The sequence below is a fragment of the Penaeus monodon genome, chromosome 3 (assembly GCF_015228065.2).
Source record: "Penaeus monodon isolate SGIC_2016 chromosome 3, NSTDA_Pmon_1, whole genome shotgun sequence".
In the NCBI taxonomy this organism is placed as follows: domain Eukaryota; kingdom Metazoa; phylum Arthropoda; class Malacostraca; order Decapoda; family Penaeidae; genus Penaeus; species Penaeus monodon.
In genome coordinates, this window is record NC_051388.1 from 9398043 (window position 1) to 9410542 (window position 12500).

General features: G+C 42.9%; 1 protein-coding gene across 1 annotated transcript in view; it reads right to left on the reverse strand.

Annotated features, from left to right (window-relative positions):
• The window catches only part of LOC119585179 (zinc finger CCCH domain-containing protein 18-like), a 16337-nt gene that overhangs the window by 3299 nt on the left and 538 nt on the right, over positions 1 to 12500 (reverse strand). Inside the window, 1 exon segment of the mRNA XM_037933821.1 lies at positions 720 to 870. Within this exon segment, the coding sequence (XP_037789749.1) occupies positions 720 to 870 (151 nt within the window).

Here is a 12500-nt window from a genome sequence, read left to right on the forward strand (position 1 = left end):
TCTCTTCCTCGGTCTCGGCCGTTCTCTCCATCGGTCTCGGTCGTTCTCTTCATCGGTCTCGTCTCGTTCAATCTCGGCGCGGTCTCCATTTGCTCTCCATTTAGTCCCGTTCGTATTCGTCCGGTCTCGTTGAGACTCGTCCGCTCTCTTTCTGCCGAATTCCGTCTCGTTCGTTCTCGCTCGTTCACGCTGAGTGCCTCTCCTTCTCGTTCCTTCTCGCCAGATCTCGTTTTCTCTCGCCAGGTCTCGTTTTCTCTCGCCAGTCTCGTTTTCTCTCGCCAGGTCTCGTTTTCTCTCGCCAGGTCTCGTTTTCTCTCGCCAGGTCTCGTTTTTTCTCGCCAGGTCTCGTTTTCTCTCGCCAGGTCTCGTTTTCTCTCGCCAGGTCTCGTTTTCTCTCGCCAGGTCCATTTTTCTCTCGCCCGGTCTCGTTCGTTCTCGTTCTTTCTTGCCCGGTTTCGTCCGTTCTCGTTCTCTCTCGCCCGATCTCGTTTGTTCTCGTTCTTTCTCGCCCGATCTCGTTCGTTCTCGTTCTCTCTCGCCCGATCTCGTTCGTTCTCGTTCTTTCTCGCGCACTCTCGTTCGTTCTCGTTATTTCTTGCCCGATCTCATTCTCTCTCGCCCGATCTCGTTCGTTCTCGTTTTCTCACGCCCGATCTCGTTCTGTCTCGCCCGATCTCATTCGTTCTAGTTCTCTCTTGCCCCATCTCGATCGTTCTCACTCTCTCTCGCCCGATCTCGTTCGTTCTCGTTCTTTCTCGCCCGTTCTCGTTCGTTCTCGTTCTCTCTCGCCCGATCTCTTTCGTTCTCGTTCTCTCTCGCCCGATCTCATTCTTTCTCGTTCTTTCTCGCCCGATCTTTTTCGTTCTCGTTCTCTCTCGCCCGATCTCATTCTTTCTCGTTCTTTCTCGCCCGTTCTCGTTCGTTCTCGTTCTCTCTCGCCCGATCTCTTTCGTTCTCGTTCTCTCTCGCCCGATCTCATTCGTTCTCGTTCTCTCTTGCCCGTTCTCGTTCGTTCTCGTTCTCTCTCGCCCGATCTTTTTCGTTCTCGTTCTCTCTCGCCCGTCTCATTCTTTCTCGTTCTCTCTCGCCCGATCTCGTTCGTTCTCGTTCTCTCTCGCCCGATCTCTCGTTCTCGTTCTCTCTCGCCCGATCTCGTTCGTTCTCGTTCTCTCTCGCCCGATCTCTTTCGTTCTCGTTCTCTCTCGCCCGATCTCGTTTCGGGGCGGCTCACTCTTTCATGTCGGGCTTTCGCTTGATCGCCCTTGAGCTTCCTTCGGGATTAAGGGTGTGAGGAGGGGGGGAGGGGGGGAGGGGGGGCAGGAGAAGGAGGTAGGGAGCAGGAGATAGGGGGGGGGGAGAGAAGGGAAGGGGAGGAGGTAGGGAACAGGAGGTAGGGGGGGGGAGAAGGGAAGGGGAGGAGGAAGGGACGGGGAAGAAGGGGAGGAGGTGGGGAGAGAAGGGATGGGGAGGAGGAGGAGGCGGGTAGGGAGGAAGGGATGGGGAAGAGGCAGAGTAAAAGGTGGAGGAAGAGGGGAAGGGGAGGAGAGAGATTTGGAGGAGAGGAGGGAATTGGAGTAAAAGAAGAAAGAGGAATGAGGAGGAGATGGTAGGAAAAGGGGTTGAAGAAAGGGTGGGGAGGAGAAGAAGAATGACGAGTAGGGAGGAGGATGAGGGTAGAAGAAAGGGGAAGAGAGGGAGAAGGAATAAAGGGGTGGAAGGAAGAGGAGGAGAAGCGCATGAAGAATGTGGAAGAGAGAGGATGGGAAGAGGAGGAAGGGGAGATTAGAAAGAAAGAAAGAGAAGAAAAAGGAAATGGAGAGGAGGAGGAGGAAGGGGGAAAAGGATATGGAAGTAAAAGAAGCAGGAATGGGAAGGAGATGGTAGGAAGAGAAGCATATATATATATATATATATATATATATATATATATATATATATATATATATATATATATATATATATATATATATGCTTCTCTTCCTACCATCTCCTTCCCATTCCTGCTTCTTTTACTTCCATATCCTTTTCCCCCTTCCTCCTCCTCCTCTCCATTTCCTTTTTCTTCTCTTTCTTTCTAATCTCCCCTTCCTCCTCTTCCCCTACTTCTCCTCCTCCTCCTCCATTCCCTCTTTCCTTTCTTCCATTCTCTTTCTCCCCCTTCTCCTCTTCCCCTTTCTCTCCTTCCCATCCTCTCTCTTCCACATTCTTCATGCGCTTCTCCTCCTCTTCCTTCCATATATATTTGTGTGTGTGTGTGTGTGTGTGTGTGTGTGTGTGTGTGTGTGTGTGTGTGTGTGTGTGTGTGTGTGTGTGTGTGTGTGTGTGTGTCTGTGTGTGTGTGTGTGTGTGTGTGTGTGTGTGTGTGTGTGTGTGTGTGTGTGTGTGTGTGTGTGCGTATGCGTGCGTGTATGTGTCTGCGTGTGTGTGCCTGTGTGTGTATGCGCGGGGGTGTTTAATCACACACACGCAAGTCAAATTCACCGCTTAATAAAACTATCTGATCCAAGACAGGCAAAACAGAAATTCCAATGCAAGATCCATTCCAATGCAAGATCCATTCTAGGCTTCTTGCAAGTAATTCGAGAAGAAGATAAAGAAGAAGAAAAAGAAGACGAGGAGAGAGAGAGAGAGAGAGAGAGAGAGAGAGAGAGAGAGAGAGAGAGAGAGAGAGGAGAGAGATAGAGAGAGAGAGAGAGAGAGAGAGAGAGAGAGAGAACAAGAGAGAGAGAGGGGGGTGGGAGAAGAGAGGGAGAAAGAGAGAAAGGGATAAAGAGAGAGAGTTAGAAAGAAAGGGAGAAAGAGAGGGAGAAAGAGAGGGAGAAAGAGAGAGAGAAAGAGAGAGAGAGAAAGAGAGAGAGAGGGGGGGGGGGGAAAGAGAGGGAGAAAGAGAGAAAGGGATAAAGAGAGAGAATTAGAAAGAAAGGGAGAAAGAGAGGGAGAAAGAGAGGGTTAGAAAGAAAGGGAGAAAGAGAGGGAGAAAGAGAGAGAGAGAGAGAGAGAGAGAGAGAGAGAGAGAGAGAGAGAGAGAGAGAGAGAGAGAGAGAGAGAGAGAGAGAGAGAGAGAGAGAGAGAGAGAGAGGCAGCCAGACAGACAGACAGAGACAGACAGACAAAGAAACGGATAGACAGACAGACAGACAGACAATCAGATAGACAGAGGCAGAGAAAGAGAATGAGAGGAAAAAAAAGACGAAAATCAAAACTATATATATAAAAAAAAAAAAAAAAAACGACACAGCGGGAGACAAAGCTAACGAAGCCCACTAACCAATGCAAACCCGCAGCTTCGCAAACCACGGCCTTTTGACTCGCAAAATCTCGCGCACGAGGTGTGTGGGGGCAAAGCGGCAGGTGCGAGTTTTTGAGCGAAACCTGGGAGTGTTGAGAGGTGACTCAACAACGCACGCACGCACGCACGCACACGCATGCACGCACGCACGCACGCACACGCACACGCATGCACGCACGCACACGCATGTACACACACATATTTATATATATATATATATATATATATATATATATATATATATATATATATATATATATATGTAGAGAGAGAGAGAGAGAGAGAGAGAGAGAGAGAGAGAGAGAGAGAGAGAGAGAGAGAGAGAGAGAGAGAGGAGAGATGAGAGAGAGAGAGAGAGAGAGAGAGAGAGAGAGAGAGAGAGAGAGAGAGAGAGAGAGAGAGAGAAATAGAGAGAAATAGGTAAATGCATAGATAGGTAGATAGGTGATATATTGTTATTATTCTTGTTGCTGTTGTTATTACAATCATTACAATAATTACCGCATTACTGTAGTTGTTATTATGATTAATATTATTGTTATTGTTATCATTATTATTGTTATTATCATGTTCATTATCATTATTATTATTGTTGTTGTTTTTATTATTATTACTATTATCATTATGATTATTATTTTCATTATTACTATTATTATTATTAGTAGTAGTAGTAGTAGCAATATTAATATTATTATTAATATTACTATCATTATTATTATTATCATTATAATTTTTTATATCATTTCTATTATCATTGTTATTATTATTATTATTTTCATGATGATGTTTATTATTAGTATATCTTTATAATATCTATATTAATTTTAACATAAATCTTATCATTATCATCATACTTATTATTGGCATGATTAATATTATCATCATTACTGTTATCATTATCACTATTGTTATCATAGAATTATCATCATTATTGTCATTATTACTGTCACTGTTATTTTTAATATCGTTATTATTACTTTATTATTACTATTATCATTATCATTATTACTCTAACCATTATAATTATCATTAATGATGTTAATAATTATTATTTTAGTTACCATTATTATTATCATTATCATCATTATTACTATTATTATTATTATTATTATTACTATTATTTTCATTATCACTATTATTATTCGTAGCACTATTATTATCTTTATTATTGTCGTTGTTTTCATCACTATTATAATCATTGATGTTATTATTATCATTATTATTCCTTTCATTGTCCTTTTCATAATTATAATCCTTCATATTTTTGTTATTATTATCATTGTTATCATCACCATCATTGTCATCATCAATGACTATATTTTACTACTAATTATTTTATTATCATCATTACTATTATCATTAATATCGTTATTCTTATTTTTTTCAATATCATTATTATTATTGCTATAACCATTATCATTATCATTATTATTATTATTATTATTATTATTATTATTATTGTTATTATTATTATTATCATTATCATCATTATTATGCACCTTATAATAATCATTTGGACAATGCAAGAACACTGTATTTGTCTTCATTTATTTTCAACTATCACTTAAGATTTCTGATACCTGTAAATGTCTTTTCTTCTGAAGTTTTTATGTCTTCATCTTCTCTTTGTTTTTCCTTCTTGTCTCTCACTCCCTCATTCTAAACACAAAATAAATATAACCTCATTTTAAAACATTATAATTGCCAGCCTACAAATGATGCTATCAAATTTGTTTATTCTTCAAATATATATATATATTTTTTTTCCCTGCAACATTCACTGCCTCAAGTTCAATTATATTAGGTAGACTAATGTAATCTGATATTTAGCAATTTGCAATTTGCAATTTGAGAATCAGGGGCTTCTTTTCCGACTAATGAGCACGGATCTCAGGCATGCAACAATCACAGCTGACTCCAAACGCTAAAATATGTACACACATAAGTATGCAAAGCCACACGTATGCAGACACATGTATGCGCACATGAGTATGTACACGTTGTCGGTCTGTCTCAGTCACTCACTGTATCTCCCTCTCTCTCTTTCTCTAATTATATCTCTCTCATACTTTCCTTCTTTTCTCTCACTTTATCTTTCATTGCCTCCCTTTGTCTATTTATCTATCTGTCTATAATCCCTCTCTCTCTCTCTGGAAAAGGAGGAAGAGGTGGAGGAGGAAGAGGTGGAGGAGGAGGAAGAGGTGGAGGAGGAGGAAGAGGTGGAGGAGGAGGAAGAGGTGGAGGAGGAGGAAGAGGAGGTGGAAGAGGAGGAAGAAGAGGAGGAAGAAGAGGAAGAGGAGGAGGAATAGAAAAAGACGGGAAGAAGAAAGAGAAGAAAAAGGTGAAGAAGACGAAGAAAAAAAAGAAAGGGAAGAAGAAGAAGAAGAAGAAAAAAAAATGGAAGAAGAAAAGATGAAAAATAATTAAAAAAGTAAAGAAGAAAAAAAGAAAAAAGAAAGAAAGAGGAAGAATAAAAAAATAAGAATATGAATAATAAGAAATGGAAGAAGAATAGAAAAGAAGAAGGAGAAGAAAAGAAGAAGAAAAGAACAAGAAAAAGAAGTAAGGGAAAAAGAAAAAAAATAAGAAAAATAAGAAAAATAAGAAGAAAAGAAGAAAAGACGAATAAAATAATAATAATAATAATAATAATAATAATAATAATAATAATAATAATAATAATAATAATAATAATAATAAGACGAGGAGGAGGAAGAGAAGAACAACAAAAGGACGAAAAAGGCGAAAGGGGGAGAAGAAGAAGAAAAAAAGGGGTGGAAGAAGAAAAGATGAGGAAGAGGAAGAAAAGAAGAAGAAGAGGAAGAAGACGAATAATAATAATAATAATAATAAGAGGAAGAAGAGGAAGAAGCAGAGGAAGAAAAAGAAGAAGAAGAAGAAAAAGAAGAAGAAGAAGAGAAGAAGAAGAAGAAGAAGAAGAAGAGGAGGATGAGAAGAAAAAGAAAGAGAAAAAGAAGAAGAAGAAGAAGAAAAGGAAGAAGAGGAGGAGGAGAAGAGGAGGAGGCGGAGGGAACATTCATATTATTATATTATTACATTATTATTTTGTGGTATCATTTCCCTTACTAATTCATTCGTTTTTTTTAATCTATTTTACTATCTCTATATATTTCCCACTCCCCTTTCTCTGTCTTTATCTCTCTTTTTGTCTCTTCCTCTCATCTCTACCTCTCTCCTTCCCTCTTTCTCTCCATTGCCCTCCACCCTTCTGTCACTCTATTTCTCTCTCTTTCTTTGTTTCCTTTCTCTACCTCTGTCTCACCCCCCCCCTCTCTCTCTCTCTCTCTTCCCCCCTCTCTCTCTCTCTCTCTCATTCTTTTTTTTTCTCTCTCTCTCCCTCTCTACTTCTCTGTCTGTCTGTCTCTCTCTCTCCTCTCTCTCTCTCTCTCCTATCTCTCTCTCTCTCTCTCTCTCTCTCTCTCTCTCTCTCTCTCTCTCTCTCTCTCTCCTCTATTTCTCTCTCTTTCTCCTTCCCTCCTTCTCTCCCCTTTGCCTCCACCCTTCCCTCTCTCTCGCTCTTTCACACTCTCACTCTTTTTCTAAAGGAGTATCAGCTAAACTGTCCTTTATAATATTAAACTGATACTGCGCGCATATTCATCCATGAAGCATATAATAGTTGTTATATGTAGATTACTATGGCTACGGTTACATAATGATACTGATATGAAATTACATACGCGATTTGTTTATTTTTATACTTCATAGGGTGCAATATTTTTTAGTAGACAGTATTCAGTATCCACCTGATTAATGTATATTTTGAATGAAACACACACACACGCACACACATACTCACACACACACACACACACACACACACACACACACACACACACACACACACACACACACACACACACACACACACACACACACACACACACACTAATAATTCTGTAGTCCATTCACAACCAATTTTTTTTTCTTCCTATAACTGTGAAATTTACTAACTTCATAAAGAGAATGGCACACTAACTTCAAGGGAAAATAATATAGCACAGTAACAGCAGCCAACGTGAAGTTTTCCGTTGCTATGATCTCGAAAATTCAACCATTTGTCGCAGTCAGTCACACGTTGGATATATGATTTTCATTGAATTAGATTTTGAATCAGTTTTCAAACACTTGTGGTGTACCTAATGCACTGATGACATTAGCCTTTACAACACTTATATAACCAAAAATTCCCAGTTTGATGGTAGGCTTATCTCAAAAAGGAAATAAACACACACACACACACACACACACACACACACACACACACACACCACACACACACACACACACAACACACACACACACACACATATATAATATATATATATATATAATATAATATATTTTATATTTATTATATATAATATTAAAAAATAATATTAAAAATTTTATTTTATATATATATGGGGGGGGGAAAAAAAAAAAAAAGGGAGGGGGGGGGGGAAAAAATTTAAAAAAAAAGGGGGGCCCGGAAAAAAAGGGAAAAAGGGGGGAAAAAGGGAAAAAAAGGGGGGGAAAAAAAAAAAAAAAAAAAAAAAAAAAAAAAAAAAAAAAAAAAAAAAAAAAAAAAAAAAAAAAAACCCCCCCAAAAGGGGAAAAAAAAAAAAAAAAAAAAAAAAGGGGGGGGGGAAAAAAGGGGAAAAAAAAAATGGGGGGGAAAAAAAAGGGGGGGGGGAAAAAAAAAAAAAAACCCCGGGGGGGGGGTTAGGTTTTTGGGGGGAAAAAAAGGGAAAGAAAAAAAAAGGGGGGGGAAAAGGGGGGGGGGGGGGGGTTTTTTTAAAAAAAGGGGGGGGGGGGAAAAAAAAAAAAAAAAAAAAACCCCCCCAAAAAAAAAAAAAAAAAAAAAAAAAAAAAAAAAAAAAAAAAAAAAAAAAGGGGGGGGAAAAAAAAAAAGGGGGAAAGGGAAAAAAAAAAAAAAAATTTTTTTTTTTTTTTTAAAAAAAAAAAAAAATTTTTTTAAAAAAAAAAAAAAAAAAAGGGGGGGGGAAGGGGGGGGGCCGGGGGGGGCCCCAAAAGGGGGGAAAAAAAAAAAAGGGGGGTTTGGGGGAAAAGGGAAAAAAGGGAAAAAAATTTTAAAAAAAAATTTTTTAAGTTTTTAAAAAAAGGGGGGGGGGAAAAAAGGGGGGGGGGGGGAAAAAAAAAAAAAAAAATTTGGGAAGGAAAAAAAAAGGGGGGGGGGGAAAAAAAAAAGGGGGGAAAAAAAAAATTTTTTTTTTTAAAAAAAAAAAAGGGGGGAAAAAAAAAAAAAAAAAAAAAAAAAGGGGGGGGGGGGGGGGGGGGGGGGGGAGAGGGGGGGGGGAGATGGGAGAGAGGGGGAGAGAGGGGGGGGGGGGAAAGGGGAGAAAGGGAAAGAAAAAGGGGGAGGGGGGGGGGGGGGAAAGGGGGGAAAAAGGGGGGAGAAAAAAAAGGGAGGGGAGGGGAGAGGGGGGGGGGGAAAAAAAAGGGGAGAGAAAAAGGGGGGGGGGAAAGGGGGGGGGAAGAGAGGGGGGGGGGGAAGAAAAAGAAAAAAAGGGAGGGGGGGGGGGGGGGGGAGGGGAAGAGGGAGAGAGAGAGGGAGAGGAGAAAAGAGGGGAGAAAAAAAGGGGGGAAGGGGGGGGGAAAGGGGGGGAAAAAAGGAGAAAAGGGAAGGAGGGGGAAAAAGGGGGAAAAGGAGGGGGGAAGAGGGGGGGGGGGGGGGAAAAAAAAGGGGGGGGGGGAAAAAGGGGGAGAGGGGGGGGAAGAGGGGGGGAAAAAAAAAAAAGGGGGGGAAAAGGAGAAAAACGCTTTGGGGGGGGGGGAGAGAGGGAGAGAGGAGGGAAAAAAAAATTTAAAAAAAAAAAATTAAAAAAGGGCCCCCCCCTTTTTGGGGGGGGGGTTGGGGGGTTTTGGTTTTTTTTTTGGGGAGGGGGGGGGGGGGTTTTTTCCCCCAAAGGGGTTTTTTGGGCCGGGGGGGGGGGGGGGGGAAAGGGGGAGACGGTAAGCAGTTTTGGGAGCCTTCTGAGATTTCGGGTGTTGGGGAAAATGCGATTTAAAGGGGGGGTTTTGGGGAAAAAGGGGGTTTTTTTTGTCAAGGCTGGCGTTTTTTTTGGGGGCCAAAACTTAAACCCTCTCGGGGGGACGGGCCCTTTTTCAGCTCCGAGTGCGGGGGGTTTCCCCCCCCGGGGGGTGTTTGCAGGGGGCCCCAGGCCCAGGCGTGGAAAGGGAAAACTACGCGACCCCCCGGGGGTGCCCCCCGCCCCCCAAATAAGGGGCCGCCCAGAGAGCGCGCCAAAAAAAGGGAAATGGGCGGGGGAGCCCACATTTTGGGCGTTGGTGGCAGCTTTTTTAAGGGGGGGGCTTCCTTTACGGGCCGGGGGGGCGAGATGGGCGTACAAGGAGAGCTCTTTCGGGGGGGAGGACTTATCTGCAATGTTGAAACTGCAAATTTTCCCGGGGGATTTTTTTAACCTGCAGTGTCCCCGTAGTGTTTCTGGTTTTATTGGGGCCCGCGACTGGGAATTCACACAGGGGGGTTCCCTGGTCTCGCCTTCTCTTTGTTTACATTCATTTGTTTTTTGTTCTTCGGCTTTTTTTTGTCTTTTTTTTTTTTTTTTTTTTTCCTTTATGTCTTTTTTGTCTTTTTTTGTCCTTTTTTCTTGATTTTTGTCGGGGTTCGTGTTTGTCTTTGAGAGGATTTGCGTGCGGGTGTGTTTGTTTGTTGTTGTTTTTTTCGTTTTGTGTGTATTTTGTGATGTGTTTGTTTGTTTGTACAGTAAAGGGTGGTTGTGTGTGTGTGTGTGTGTGTGCGTGTGGTGTGTGTTTGTGTGTGGTGTGTTGGGGTGTTTTGTGGTTTTGTTTGTGTGTGTGTGTGTGTGTGTGTGTGCGCGTGCGTGCATGCGAGTGTGAACGTGCATCTAACGGGTCTCTGTGTGTCTCTGTGTATATGTGAGTGCATTTGCGTACAGGAGCGATGCAACAGATGCAATGTCCTATCCCGTGAAATCTTCTATAATTCAACGCGACGCTAAACCGTTTAAGAGCCGCGTAACGACATAACGGGGGAGATAGAAAAGGAGAGAGAAACGAGAGAACGAGAGAAACGAGAGGGCGAGAGAACGAGAGAACGAGAGAACGAGAGGACGAGAGAGAGAGAGAGAGAGAGAGAGAGAGAGAGAGAGAGAGAGAGAGAGAGAGAGAGAGAGAGAGAGAGAGAGAGAGAGGAGAGAGAGAGAGAGAGGAAGAGAGAGAGGAGAGAGAGAGAGAGGGGAGGAGAGAGAGAGGAGAGAGAGAGAGAGAGAGAGAGGGGAAGGAGAGGAGAGAGAAAGAGAGACAGAGAGAAAAGGGGAGAGAGAGGGAGAAGGAGAGAAGAGAGAGAAGAGAGAGAGGGGAGAAGAGATGAGAGAGAGAGAGAGAGAGAGGAGGGGGAGAGAGAGAGAGAAGAGAGAGAGAGAGGAGAGAGAGAGGAGAGAGAGAGGAGAGAGAGAGAGAGAGAGAGATGAGAGAGAGAGAGAGAGAGAGAGAGAGAGAGAGGGGGAAAAAGAGAGAGAGGAAGGGGAGAGAAAAGGGGGGAGAGGAGAGAGAGAAGGGGAGGAGAGAGAGGGAGAGAGAGAGAGAGAGAGAGAAGAGAAGAGAGAGAGAGAGAGGAGAGGAGAGAGAGGGGAGATGAGAAGAAGAGAGAGAGAAAAAGGGGGAGAAGGAGAGAGGGGAAAAAGAAGAAGGAGAGAGAGAGAGAGAGAGGAGAGAGAGAGGGGAGAGAAAGGAGAGAGAGAGAGAGAGAGAGAGGAGAAGAAAGAGAAGAGGAGAGAAGGAGAGAGCGAAAGGGAAGAGAGAGAGAGAGAGAAAATGAAAGGAAAGGGAAAAGGGGGGAAGGGAAAGGAGGAGAGAGAGGAGAGAGAGAGAGAGGAGAGAGAGAGAATGAGAGAGAGAGAGAGAGAGAGAGAGAAATGGGGAGGAGAGAGAGGAAGGAGAGAAAAGGAGAGAGGGAGAGAGAGAGATGAGGGATTAACAGACAGAGAAAGAGAAGTGAACAGAAAGATTTGTGAATAGATAGATGGATAAAAAGAGAGATACGGTTGACTAGATAAGCATAAAGATAGCATGACAAACAGACATAAAAATAAAGAAATGTATTTCCATAAAAAGGGCACAGCAAAACGAACAAATCCACATAGTCTGTACTTCGACCCCGTGTTTGTGTGTGGTTTGTGTTTAGTTGTTATGGTTTTGCGTGTGTGTTTGTGCGTGTTTGTGCATGTGTGTGTATATGTGTATACCTGTATAGTCTTCTGTTTGCCTACATGCCTACCTACTTATCTAACCACTTACCTCCCTCCCTCCCTCCTTCCTTCCCTCCGTACCGGCCGACTTACCTACTACTTACTAAAACACACACACACACACACACACACACACACACACACACACACACACACACACACACACACACACACACACACACACACACATCCTCCCTCCTTCCTTCCCTACCAACCAACCAACCAGCCTATAAGCCTATAGTCCCCCCCCCCCCCATAAGAATTAGAGACTGTATGTGCGTATATGTGCGTATGTACGTGCGTCCGGGCGTGTGAGTACAGTGTCTGCGCGCGAACCTTGAAGTGTCAGGAGATAGTGTGAGCTCTGATCTAAATTCATGGAGGAGGGAGTGAACACGATGCCAAAGGGAAGCCGACTGCAGCGATCAGCGTGAGACGGCGTCGCTTCCTTGGAACCGCTCCGTTTGAGGTTGAGGGAGGAGAGAGGGAGGGAGAGGAGGGAGGAGGGAGAGGAGGAAGAAGAGGAGGGAGAGGGAAAAGTAGAAGAAGAAGAGGAGGAAGAGGAGGAAGAGGAGGAAGAAGACTAAGAGGAGGAAGAGAAGGAGGAGGAGGAAGAGGAAGGGGAGGAGGAGGAAAATAATAGCAAGGAGGAGGAGGAGAAAAAAAGGAGGAGGAGGAGCAGGGATAGAAGGAGAAGGAGATGGAGGAGGAGGAGGAGGAGGAGGAGGAAGAAGAGGAAGAGAAGGAGGAATAGGAGGAAGAGGAAGAGGAGGAGGAGGAGAAGGAGGAGGAGGAGGAAGAGGAGGAGGAGGAGAAAGATGTTGAGGAAGAGGTAGAAGAAGAAGAGGAAGATAGAGAGGAGGAGGAAGAGGAAGAATACGAATAAAAGAAAAAGAAAACGAGGCATTAAAAGAAGACGGAAAGGGGGAAAAAAAAAGAGAAAATCGACGTAAAAA